This window comes from Clinocottus analis, unplaced genomic scaffold, assembly GCF_023055335.1.
Source record: "Clinocottus analis isolate CAN_PGR_092001 unplaced genomic scaffold, fCliAna1.0.p SCAF_8, whole genome shotgun sequence".
Taxonomy (NCBI): domain Eukaryota; kingdom Metazoa; phylum Chordata; class Actinopteri; order Perciformes; family Cottidae; genus Clinocottus; species Clinocottus analis.
Genome location: NW_027176240.1, coordinates 968472 through 981818, shown reverse-complemented (window position 1 = coordinate 981818; position 13347 = coordinate 968472). Strand labels below are relative to the sequence as shown.

General features: G+C 44.9%; 1 protein-coding gene across 1 annotated transcript in view; it reads right to left on the bottom strand.

Annotated features, from left to right (window-relative positions):
* LOC137779469 (contactin-associated protein-like 4) overlaps positions 1–12588 on the bottom strand; it is a 69924-nt gene extending 57336 nt beyond the window's left edge. The window contains exon 1 of the mRNA XM_068567249.1: positions 12339–12588. Coding sequence (XP_068423350.1) covers positions 12339–12423 — 85 coding nt within the window. The 5' untranslated portion in view covers positions 12424–12588. The remainder of the gene's footprint in view (positions 1–12338) is intronic.
* Positions 12589–13347: the final 759 nt, after the last annotated feature.

The window sequence follows — 13347 nt, the reverse complement described above, 5'->3', positions numbered from 1 at the left end:
CGATATTTACTGTGTTTTTAACGTCAACTCAGACTAAACTTTACAGACCATTCTTCTCTTTTGTTCATCAGAGGAGCAGATCCTTTATACTCTGAATATGCCAGGTTTAACTTTCATCTCGGCTTCACAAACGCCCACACTTAGGGCGATTGAAAGGTTAGAGAATCTGGCTCGCGAAGAAAGAGTTGAAGAGTTAGCGGGGAAAAATAGATTGACATTGTGCCCTTGCACAAGGCATTTCAAGGAGAATGCCTTGTGAATAAAAAGGTGGAAAACAACAACAAAGTCCATCGTCCGTTGGCTGAAGAGCTAATTTTTTATATATAAAAAAACATTAGACTTGTTAAAACACTAAATCCAATATGTTTTAAAATACCTATTAGCTAACGAAAAAAAGCTTAAAGGTGTATTTTAGTCACAGCAGGAGACTTTTTCTTCTCATCCATTAGTGTTTTTTTTTTACCATTTGGGCAAAGACACACACAAACAGCTTCAGCGAAATCACAGAAAAAAAAAGTCCAGTTCTTCCCGGCGCTGCTGAAGCTAGCTGATCCCTGTAGCATGCAGGGTTTGTACAACCGCTCACCGCCTGGGCTCGTTTAGCCTTTACCGGCCCTGCAGCAGCCTGAATTATACATAAACATCAAAGGCAGACAGCCTGTGTGTGTAGGTGTGTGTAGGTGTGTGTCGGTGTGCAGGTCAGTGATCATTTCAGCGGTTCATACTTCGTCGCGGCGTCTTGTAGCGCCGGGGAAACGTTAGCTAAACATAAAAGTTCTGCGCTCATAATCTCCTCCGTTACTCTGATTTGCTGAGGCGGTGTTTCGCAGACGGAGCTGCTGATCAGCGCTCTCGGAGTTGGCAGGAGTTCAGTGTCGCACATTTCAGGAGAGGCCTGCTGACTCGGGGAACTGAAGCCAGACGCTCTCTTTGGAGGACAGACTCCTCAACGTCACCGCGGCGCCTCTGATCTGCACCCCGAGGTGCTGCAGGGTCAACGACCTTTTCTTAAAGAAATGAGACTTTCTTCACCGAGAGCCAACCTTGAAGCAAAGCACTAGCACAGTTCCCAAAAGTTGATAATTGCTATTTTTGCTGGGGTGTGTTTGGTATCAGCGTGTAAAAAGACACAGCAATGACCACATAGTTTATGTTGAATAAAGAAAAACGCCTGGTATCTTAATGACTGTGTAAGATATATGCAATATGTATGCTGTCTTTTATAAAATATGCATAAAGCAGAACATTGCATATTTATACGAAAAAAAACAACATTTCCTCTTGTGAAGCAGTGAGAAATGTTTGGTGACAAGGACACTTCTTGAATTATATATATATATATATATATATATATATATATATATATATATATATATATATATATATATATATGTATATATATATATATATTCAACCTGCCAGAAACAACCTCCATCATCTAGTAATCTAGCACCTTCCTCCCCTCCTTCATCACCATCGACCTACAACAAGCAGATTGCATCGTCCCACTGGGACCCGAAGGCCCTACGAAGGCCCTGCGAAGGCCCTACGAAGGCCCTACGAAGGCTCTACGAAGGCTTGACAAAGGCCCTACAAAGGCTCTATGAAGGCTCCCTTGAAGGCCTTACAAAGCCCCTACGAAGGCCTGGCGAAGGCCTACGAAGGCTCAACGAAGGCCTGACGAAGGCCCTACGAAGGCTTGACGAAGGCCCTACGAAGGCCCCCCAAAGGCCCTACGAAGGCCCAACGAAGGCCCTACAAAGGCTTGACAAAAGGCCCTACGAAGGCTTGACAAAGGCCCTGCAAAGGCTCTACGAAGGCCCTACAAAGGCCCTATGAAGGCTCTATGAAGGCTCCCTTGAAGGCCTTACAAAACCCCTACGAAGGCCTTTGAAGGCTCAACGAAGGCCCTACAATTTTTGGAAATAAACTTGAAGACGTTGTTTTTTTAAGGAGATGTGTTCACAGCAATATGGAATACATATTAGAAACAATCTGACCTGTAGAACTTGTATTGATTTTACGAGCCACCGTGTTTTAAGTGGTTTTGTTGCCTCAACCTTCAGCTGAACGTTGAGTTGTTTCCCAGCTGGCGGCAGCACCAACACATCATGCGCCGTCAGGAGGTGAACTCTGTGTGCGTTGCACCGGCACACATCTTTCAGACTGCACCACACGCACCGAGGGCAAGTTTGCACGTTTCGGTAAAAAAGATGAGATGACGAGGGGAGAAAGTTTCCGGAGACTCTTGGAGGATCTGCCGGCGCGCCCTCCTGGTTGCGTGCCGTCTCTTGCATCTCATTAACCGCGTCATTAAATTGCCAGATAGCTCGTCTCTGTTGCGTCCCGAAGCCGCGATTTCCACCGGAGCGTTCGCCCCGCTGCGTTTCAATGTCAGCCGCGGCCTCTAATACCAATGACACTTCGCCTGCACTCACATCTCACCAATACGCTGCAGCTGATCTAATTATCCCCGGTGGCAGCCTGCAGCGTGAGAGCGAACAGATGGCGGGTTTACAGTGAAGAAGAAGACGGAGACGGCTCCAGTAAGTACATGTTTTGTTAAATCGCGCCCAGGACTCCTCTAGAGGCGCCTCGGAAATAGATTCTACCGACGTAAGAGATTAGTTTACTGAACCCTGTAAGAGACATATTGGCTCTGAGTGGCGGTCTGCGACAAGTCCACCACATACATCCCAAGTTTTAAAACGCAGCGGGACAATTTAGTAGAAACAGCAGTGATTACTTGACCTTTTGTACCGATGCAGGTGTGTGTCTTATTGAAGGTAGGCGTGTCTTATTGAAGGTAGGTGTGTCTTATTGAAGGTAGGCGTGTCTTATTGAAGGTAGGTGTGTCTTATTGAAGGTAGGCGTGTCTTATTGAAGGTAGGCGTGTCTTATTGAAGGTAGGTGTGTCTTATTGAAGGTAGGCGTGTCTTATTGAAGGTAGGCGTGTCTTATTAAAGGTGTGTGTGTCTTATTGAAGGTAGGTGTGTCTTATTAAAGGTAGGTGTGTCTTATTAAAGGTGTGTGTGTCTTATTGAAGGTAGGCATGTCTTATTGAAGGTAGGTGTGTCTTATTGAAGGTAGGCGTGTCTTATTGAAGGTAGGTGTGTCTTATTGAAGGTAGGCGTGTCTTATTGAAGGTAGGCGTGTCTTATTAAAGGTGTGTGTGTCTTATTGAAGGTAGGTGTGTCTTATTAAAGGTAGGTGTGTCTTATTAAAGGTGTGTGTGTCTTATTGAAGGTAGGCATGTCTTATTGAAGGTAGGTGTGTCTTATTGAAGGTAGGCATGTCTTATTGAAGGTAGGTGTGTCTTATTGAAGGTAGGCGTGTCTTATTGAAGGTAGGTGTGTCTTATTGAAGGTGAACGTAGGTGTGTCTTATTGAAGGTAGGTGTGTCTTATTGTAGGTAGGTGTGTCTTATTGACGACATAGGCGTGTCTTATTGTAGGTAGGTGTGTCTTATTAAAGGTAGGTGTGTCTTATTGAAGGTAGGTGTGTCTTATTGTAGGTAGGTGTGTCTTATTGACGACATAGGCGTGTCTTATTGTAGGTAGGTGTGTCTTATTAAAGGTAGGTGTGTCTTATTGAAGGTAGGTGTGTCTCATTGAAGGTAGGTGTGTCTCATTGAAGGTGGGCGTGTCTTATTGAAGGTGGGTGTGTCTTATTGAAGGTGGGCGTGTCTCATTGAAGGTGGGCGTGTGTTATTGAAGGTGGGGGTGTCTTTCTGCTCCAATCCATGTTTTTCTCATCAGGCATGTGTTCTAATTTTTTTACCCGGTTTTGAGCCTTTTTTCAGGATCCCCTTACGATACCTGTTTATCGTTTCATGAAAGTTCTACACGGTAAATTAAAAGAAGAGTACTTCAACTTGCCTTGTATTGTTGTATTTTAATATATTTTGATGAGACGTTAGTGTTCGAGGGTTAAAACCGCAGTGCAGCTCCTCCACTCGGTGCACACCAGGACGCGGCGATGCCGAGTGTTCGACAGCCTCTCGGACCGACTGAAAGTCATCCGAGGCGACGTGATGAATGAGTGTGTGTTTAAGGGAGCCGGAGATCCAGAGGGAACGGCCTTCAGCAAATATCAACCGGTCACCAACTTGAGATGGATGCGCTGCAGGCCTCAGCTTTATCACTCAACTTCTCGTCCCCGGGTTCATGAATCTGGATTCCCGACCGACGGCCGCTGCCGTGATGCAGCCTTGACTTCCTCGCATCGCCTTCAGGGCTCCCGTTCTCCCAACACACATTTTCATAAATGACACTAAAGAGGAAATATGAGCGGCCGCTCCTCCTTCGCTTCCTCTTCTCTCCGTCAGAGATGCCAGCGTCTCATGAATCATTGAAAACTGAGGATGTTTTTGTTTTTTGCAGGTAAGCGCGCAGCATATTTACACTATTTAGATAATGTCCACAGGTTTATGTTCCTCTCAAGGAGCTCAGCTCATTAAGAAATAACAAATGCTGATATTTCCTTAGAAAGCGGCGACACTCCACAGATTTTCCATTCACGGAATATTTATTTCCACAGTTTTTATTTGCTTTTGCGTTGACAATGAGCAGATAGACGACAACACACGAGGTCTACGTGAATATGCAGATGCAAAAAGATGAAAAAAAGTTATAAAAAAGAAGTATATCAACAAATTACAAACATAATACCAGCAGCAATTACCACACAGACAGATAAGAAATAAAAAAGTATGTTTGAATAAATTAAATGCTAATAAAAAATGATGATACAAACTAAAAAAGTATTTTTAATTTAACAGAATGCTAATATAAAATTATTTAAAATGAAATAATAACAGAAAATGATGATATTTAAATAAATAAAAAACCGGTCGAAAATTATAAAAAAATTATATAAAATTAATTAATAATTATATAAAAATTATAAAAAAAGTATATATAAATAAATAAAATGCTAATAGAAATTGATGATAAAAAGTATGTTTGAATAAATAAAATGCTAATAGGAAATGATGATACAAACTAAAAAAGTATTTTTAATTAAATAAAATGATAATAGAAAATGTAGTAAATACAATAACAACATAAAATGTGATAACAAATGTAAAAGTATATTTCAATAAATAAAATACTAGTCGAAAATGATGATAAAAAGTATATAAAATAAATAAAATGCTAATAAAAAATGATTTAAAAAAATTGTAAGTATATTTAAATAAATAAAATGCTAATAGAAAATGATGATAAATCAATAAAAAATACAAGTCGCCACAATGCCTCAGTTCTTTCAGTTTTAACTGCGCCGTTCCATCTTTGCAGGTAAAAACCTGGCGAGTCGGTCATGCAGAGATGGAGACTCTGAGAGAAACACTTTAATTTAAAGTGTTCCACAGATTCAGGATCTGTGTGCTCTCACAGTTGCAGACCACCAGCTCTCATCCCTTAAATCCATCCCCCGATTCCTCTTCACGGGCACGTTTCAGATTATTAAGAGACGAGGGAGCCGGAGATACTTTTGAATCACGTTATATAACCTTGAGACACCCTGGCCGTGATTAAAGCCATTACCATCCATCAAACCACCGGGCGGGGCAACGAGGAGCCGAGGAAGTCTTAAATATCTGAAAAGTAATGTTTCTCGGGATGTCATACTCCAAGAAAACCAGACGCTCAAAGGATACAAATACGAATACTAATACATGCATTTTAGTACCTTTTGAAGCTGGAGGTGGAACACAAGAGTCTGACAGGGAAGGCGTGGATGGACGAGATAGTTATGGATGGATATTTTTGTATTTAATTATCTTGAGGGTTACTTCATTGATAAGAATTTAGGATAGGGATGTATAAGCATTATGCTTCTGCCTATACCTCTACAGTCATCGTGTTCACCTGATCGTAAACGGTCATTACTCAACGTATTGTATGTGACGACTGAGTAAAAACACTGCGACTCCACTGCTCGTACTATAATTTACCTTTTGAGCCCTGAGTCGCCCTCCAGGAGGGCAGAAGTCCTTCTCGAGGCCTTAGTGAGGTGTCTTCAAGGAGTCCTATGAACCCCAAATGAGTTCAAATAGTTTTTCTTTCACAATTTATTAGTGAAAAAAAAAATATTAAAAAAAATATTGATGAACATCCAGCATGATATGAGCAAGATTCTCAAAATTGCCTCCTCGAGACGCCCCCGAGTTTTGAACCATGAACAACAACGTGCAGAGTTGTAAGACTCGTGAAGCTTTGGTGCGTTACACAGGAGGTTCAGTCCAAAACGCTGTGTCGTTCGGATCAAAAATGTAAAAGTTATAACCTTTATGCCTAAACATGCTCAGATTGGTGCATGCTGGGTATTTATCTGTGCATAAATTACCGCTTGAGACGTGTTCTTCTTACATTGTTGTGCTACATTGTCACGTTATCTTTTACGTTACATTGTTATGTTACATTGTTATGTTACTTTGTTGCGCTACATTGTTGCGCTACATTGTTGCGCTACATTGTTGCGCTACATTGTTACGTCACTCCGTTGCCTTGTTCCGTTACATTACGTTGTAGTATTGAGTTGTCATGTTGCCTTGTAACCACGTGCAATGGTGTGTTTCCTCCAGCTTGATAAGGGCTGATATGAAACATATTCATGAGACATATGTTTGGTTCAGAAACGTCCACATGAAACGGATCATTGAGTATCACCTGTATGATCAAACCAGAAGGGCTCTCATGCCCAGCAGGACCCATCATGCACTTCTTCCTTCAGGCAACATTTTGAAAACACGGATGTCAAGCTGAACTTTGAGATTAACCTGAAGCCCAAAAGAAGAAGACACAGACGTCATCACACATTGTGCAGGACGGAATATTGGATTTTTAAAAATGTTGTTATTTATCCAGCTCAGACCTCCATTTGTTGTGAGCTGATTGTCAGGAAGCGGAGCAGGACATGAAAACTCTCAACTCAAGTCAAGCACAGCGAGTATAAACCAATACAAATTAAATCTCACGATGACAGGGATGGATTTCTTTTTGGGGCGGAATAACCGGTATGAAGAGCAGTAAATATCATCTCCTGAAGGGAGTCAAACAAACTAAAAGCCCGGATAGTTCTGTGTGCAGACAGAAGCCATCAGAGAGGGAAAGAGGCGAGATGATTGGCCCTAAAAGCACTTTTATTATCCAATATTCCCTCATCGTCTTCGTCTGAGCCGGAGCCAAGTTTCACTGCAGAACACTTGAGCCTGGATTTCTCTCCTGTTCGGCAGAAACGCTGTGTGTTTTCTGACCAGGTCTCGATAGGACGACTATGTCAAGAAAGTTTAGCAACGCTTCATTTTGTTGTTTGCATGCATATGACCGATGTGAACCATTATCCAGACTTTAAGGTTCACGATAAGTCCTGAGGGCTTCTGTTGATTGTGTGTTTTATGTATTTAAGAGATAACTCTCCGAGTGATCGTGGATACACAATGTGTTCATCGCGTTGTGTCTCTGACTTCCATCTTCACAAAGAATAAATGGCCTGATTAATGAGTTCACAACCGGTGTTGAGTAACACTCTTTTCCAACACCTGGGTTTACGCCGAAGATGGGATGATGTAAACGCCGCTCCGAGCTGTAATTCGGCCGCTCGTGGAATCACTAAACACACCGGAGTCTAGCAGCTCAGCCTCCGCCATCAGCCGGCAGCGCCGGGACCAGCTGACACATTAGTTTAAACTTGAGAGCCGTCTCTGCTCAGAGACCGGTAAGTCATTCCTTATCTGAACACAACACGTGCACACACAGGCACACAAACCACGCACACGCACACACTCACGACTGCAGCGCTGCTCAGCATTCCCTCTCGCTCCTTTCATCATGTTCACACGTAGCCATTTGCTTCTTATCTCACGATGCACACACACACACACACACACACACGGAGCTCACGGTGACATGTGTGCAGACACACAGGTTATCTGACATTAGGGCTACGAGGAGAACCGACACTCCACTGACTCCAAATCAACTGAGACCTGAGATTAAAAACTCCCCCAAAAAAATGACACGGAGGACTCGAGCCGACGCTCTGCAGAGACGGAGTGAAAAGTATCTCCCTGCGTCGTATTGCACATGCAACAAACGGAGCATTGTGCGGATGATTGGGGGCGATAAGTGGTTGTGCGTTCACCTGGAATTACTCGGGGTCGCGCAATTTGTTCGCGGTGCCAATTTTGTGTGCAAAACGTTACGCCTTTGAAGAAGCAGGTGTTGAGAACTCATCGAGGGCGCTCGGTCAGGGGCCGCTTTCCAATAAACCCCCAAGTGAACCCGTTCAAGTCTTTATGACGAGCTCAGAGCGACGGCGTCGCATCAAAAGCTCCAACCAGGCGGCAACCGCCATTTTTTAACGAGTGATGTCAATGAGGAAGAGTTTTAAACTTGAATTCATTCTACTCCTCTGGTTGTATAGAAGTCTATGCTTCACGTGTTAAAGCTGCATTCTCTCTCCTGACCACCAGGGGGCGACTCCTCTGGTTGTATAGAAGTCTATGCTTCATGTGTTAAAGCTGCATTCTCTCTCCTGACCACCAGGGGGCGACTCCTCTGGTTGTATAGAAGTCTATGCTTCATGTGTTAAAGCTGCATTCTCTCTCCTGACCACCAGGGGGCGACTCCTCTGGTTGTATAGAAGTCTATGCTTCACGTGTTAAAGCTGCATTCTCTCTCCTGACCACCAGGGGGCGACTCCTCTGGTTGTATAGAAGTCTATGCTTCACGTGTTAAAGCTGCATTCTCGCTCCTGACCACCAGGGGGCGACTCCTCTGGTTGTATAGAAGTCTATGCTTCATGTGTTAAAGCTGCATTCTCTCTCCTGACCACCAGGGGGCGACTCCTCTGGTTGTATAGAAGTCTATGCTTCATGTGTTAAAGCTGCATTCTCTCTCCTGACCACCAGGGGGCGACTCCTCTGGTTGTATAGAAGTCTATGCTTTATGCGTTAAAGCTGTATTCTCTCCCCTGACCACCAGGGGGCGACTCCTCTGGTTGTATAGAAGTCTATATAAGTGACTCTACTTCTCTCTTGATGTATTCAGTAAACATTGTAAACATGAGTTTATGTCTCAATCTCTAGTTTCAAGTCTTCTTCTATACAGCATGATGTTCATTTAGTACATTATGGTCTGTTAGATTCAAACAGACCATAAAGCAGGGGACGCTTTAGGGGCGGAGCTACCAGGTGATTGACAGGTCACTATCAGAGCCATAGCGTCTCTACGTCGCTCCTTTACAATAAAAATACGGTCACTTCCATTGCAAAAAGCCAAGATGGCGACGGCCGTGAAGCTTCATAACCGTCCCCATCGAGTCATACTCATGGATTATGTTCATATTTATTGTGGAATAGTGTCATAAACAGAAGGATACCTACGTCATTTAAAACTCAGAGACCTCCTCAGAGTATTTCAAGTACATCTGAGTATGACTGAAATCCTTCTTAAACTTGATGATGCAACAGACGTACAATAGGTCTGCTGTCGCTGGTGAATGAATACAGCCCCGACTGTTTAGAGTCATATTGCCAGGCAACGCATGTCTGCAGGAAAAAGGTTTCAATAAACGAGTTGCAGGAACTGCTTCTACTTCAGACCAGCAGTGAGAAGTAACAGACGTGCCCATGTGCATCCAATTAGCCTCTTAGCTAAAGGTAGAGTGTGTGCAACAGTGTTGTGGATCCACCGCCATCTCTTTTCAATTACATTGCCAAGCGCTGAAAGTTCTGCCTCAAAACAATGAAATCAAATTTCAGGACGCACCAAATGGTATTTTACCAGAAGTTTTGGCAAACATGTCAATTGAACGATCAGTGTTTGTTGGTCCTGTGTGCACTTTAGTGGTGTTTAAAACTCTTTGAGCCCTTTTGTATCAGGTCATAAGGTACAAATCAAGGAAAAAACATGGTATTAAACAACAACAAAATCATGTTTGGTATCAAATGAAACATAAAAATCGGGGCTACAATAATATACAATCCCCATGTACAACCTCTAAACACAACTCACACAGTAAATAGGATTAGGGTTTAGGGTTGCAGCATGTTTGCCTGTTTTAAGAGTTTAACCAATAGAAAACTCATCTTTTTTTAGGCCCTTTCCTCCACAAACTAAAAAGTTTGTATCTCTGGAACCGCTAGGGCTGTTTGAATAATGTTGTGTTATAATGAAAGGAAACATGTGAGATGTTGTTCAGATGTGTAAATATCAGTCTATATGTTTCTGGTTAAGAGGAAATAAAGATGACACACAGAAAGAAATGAAAAGGTTTCAGGTCCAACAATAAAAAAATGACTTTCAGGATGATTATTAGTTTGAAATGATGCAGCTGTAAAGTCACAACTCTAACAAACCATAACACAACACGTGAACCTTCAACACGTGAACATTCTGTCTGCAAAGGTTGACTTTGATAAAATGAAGTAGAACTAAGTTAGAGAGGGTTTAGAAGAGAGAACATTCAGACGAGGTCACAATGGACCCCAATAGCCCCAATGGCTCCAATGGGTCTGTTGGAGGGCATTGGGGTCAATGGCTCCAATGGGGTCTATTGGGGGGCATTGGGGCCAATGGCTCCAATGGGGTCCATTGGGTCCATTGGGGGGCATTGGGGCCAATGGCTCCAATGGGTCTATTGGGGGGCATTGGGGTCCATTGGGTCCATTGGTGCCAATGGCTCCAATGGGGTCCATTGGGTCTATTGGGGGGCATTGGGGGCTATTTGAATGCTATTTGAATCGTCTCATGTACCAAACCATATAATTCACCTGTATATCACTTTTGGTGTTCAATACATCCAAATCCAACAGTTTGGGGCATTTCTTTCTCGTAAAACCAGCTATGAGTTACAGTTTTCTCCGACAATCGCTCAGTCTGCCGCCCCTGGATTATAAAAGAGCATTTCCATACATTTACTTGTGACCTTTTTGTTTCCTTACTGAAGACAACTCTTGGCTGCTCATGAGCGACTGACCTCGTGGCACAGAAAGCTCTCTCTCCACCCACAACCCTCCTCTCCCATACATCCAGAGCTGAGGGTCGCGGCGCTGCTCATGCACCTCAGAAACACCCTCTCAAGACGGTTTCCCCTCCTTTGTTCACTCTGACAAGCAGCTGGAGTCAGACCTCGCCTGCGGCGCTGCTTCAGCTCCAACACAAAGTCAAATAAAACAAGGAGAGAAGGTCTGGGCGCCAGAGATTATAAAGTGGACGATGATGAACTGCGTGTTTGCTCTCAACAAGAAAGGGGTTTCAAGCAGCACTTATTGATTTTCAGAGAGAGAGACTTTTGGTATTCTGATCGGCGCTGCGTTTCCCTCGTGGAGAAGAAAGCTCTTAATCTCCTTTATGTTGCTCGTAACGTCAGCGTCTTTCTCTCTCTCTCTCTCTCTCTCTCTCTCTCTCCGGCAGCTGTCGGCCGTTCAGGAGGGAATATGAACCCGACGTGGCGATGCCGAACATTCATCTGCCGCCCACGCCGAGTACGACGAGTGCCGCCGTTCCCTTCAGAGCAATAAAACACATCCGCCCGGGCGCGTCGTCAGAGTTCACTCTGACATACGGCCAAACGCCAAAAAAGACTATAAGGTATAGTTGGTGGTCCATTGGGAGATGGACCACCAACTACACCCTAAAAAACAATGCCCAAAAAGCCTGTAGAGTATAGTTGGTGGTCCATTTCCCAATGGACCACCAACTATACTCCACAGGCTTTTTGGGCATTGTTTTTTATTCCATAATGTCATCTTACCAAACTTAGATGATACCCAACTTCTTTGTTTTACATTTAAATTCTTAATATACGTCCATGAAACATCAGTAAACGGCTACTTCTGCCTCTTGCTTGGTCATTTTGCATCCCTATGAACAACCAAGATCACATTTTGATCCCTCGCGTCGGCGCACGAACCCCCGAAATCATAAATATTTAAATGAAAAACTGTATTCCGACGGGGAGTAAATGAGAACGACGCCCTGCTTCGTATTCAGAGAGTCCGACTTCAAAGTCCACCTCTGACTGTGCGGCTCCTCTGGAAGCGAGTGTGCCTTGCTCAAGGGCAACTGTTGAATGTGTGTGTGTGTGTGTGTGTGTGTGTGAGTGAGAGAGGAGAGGGAAGCGTCTCTTTTTTTGGTTGATTTACAGCTAAAGTTTCAAAGCCAGCGGAAACGCCAGCGTCTGATCCTCCCTCACTTGGATGAGACGCCTCCAAAACGTGTGAGATGAGCGTAAAACTGCAGATCCACAACAACCAGGAGAAAGAAATAGAAGTAAATAGAAGTCAGTAGAAGTAAGTAGAAGTGAGGAGAAGCAGAAGTGAAGCTCACCTCCGGCCGTCGGCCCGTACGAGCTCAGCAGCATCAGGGCGACCTGCAGGATAAATCCCCAGACTTTGTTACTCCAGAGATCCATGCTGAAGCGGGACGATGCTGCAGGAGGAAGAAGGGAACAAAAGCCCAAAACAGGTGGAGGAGGGAGACAAGCTGCCTCTCCTCCCTCCGCTTTACTCCACTCTTCCTCCTCCTCCTCTTCCTCCTCCTCCACACTTTCCGGATCGCTCCTCAGAACGATGCACTTCTGCGTCTGCAGCGCTCACACCGACGACCGCCTGCCGACGACAGCACAGGCTTTCTGATCAGCTGCAGAGAGAGAGAGAGAGGGAGGGAGGGAGGGAGAGAGAGGGAGAGGGAGAGAGAGAGGGAGGGAGAGAGAGACGGAGAGAGAGAGGGAGGGAGAGGGAGAGGGAGAGAGAGAGGGAGGGAGAGAGAAGAGAGAGAGGGAGGGAGAGGGAAGGAGGGAGGGAGGGAGAGGGAGGGAGAGGGAGGGAGAGAGAGAGAGGAGAGAGAGAGAGAGAGAGAGAGAGAGAGAGAGAGAGAGAGAGAGAGAGGGAGGGAGAGAGAGAGGGAGGGAGAGAGAGAGAGAGAGGGAGAGGGAGGGAGGGAGGGAGAGAGAGGGAGGGAGAGGGAGGGAGGGAGGGAGGGAGCGAGACGAGAGAGGGAAGGAGGGAGGGAGAGGGAGGGAGAGAGAGAGAGGGAGGGAGAGGGAGGGAGGAGAGAGGAGAGAGGGAGAGGGAGAGAGGGAGGGAGAGAGAGGGAGGGAGAGAGAGGAGAGAGAGAGGGAGGGAGAGGAGAGAGAGAGAGAGGGAAGGAGGGAGGGAGAGAGAGAGAGAGAGAGAGAGAGAGGGAGGGAGAGCGAGGAGAGAGAGAGGGAGGGAGAGAGAGAGAGGGAGGGAGGGAGGAGAGAGGGAGAAAGAAGGAAGGAGGGAGGAGGGGGAGAGAGAGAGAGAGAGAGAGAGAGAGAGAGAGAGAGAGAGAGAGAGAGAGAGAGGGAGCGTTC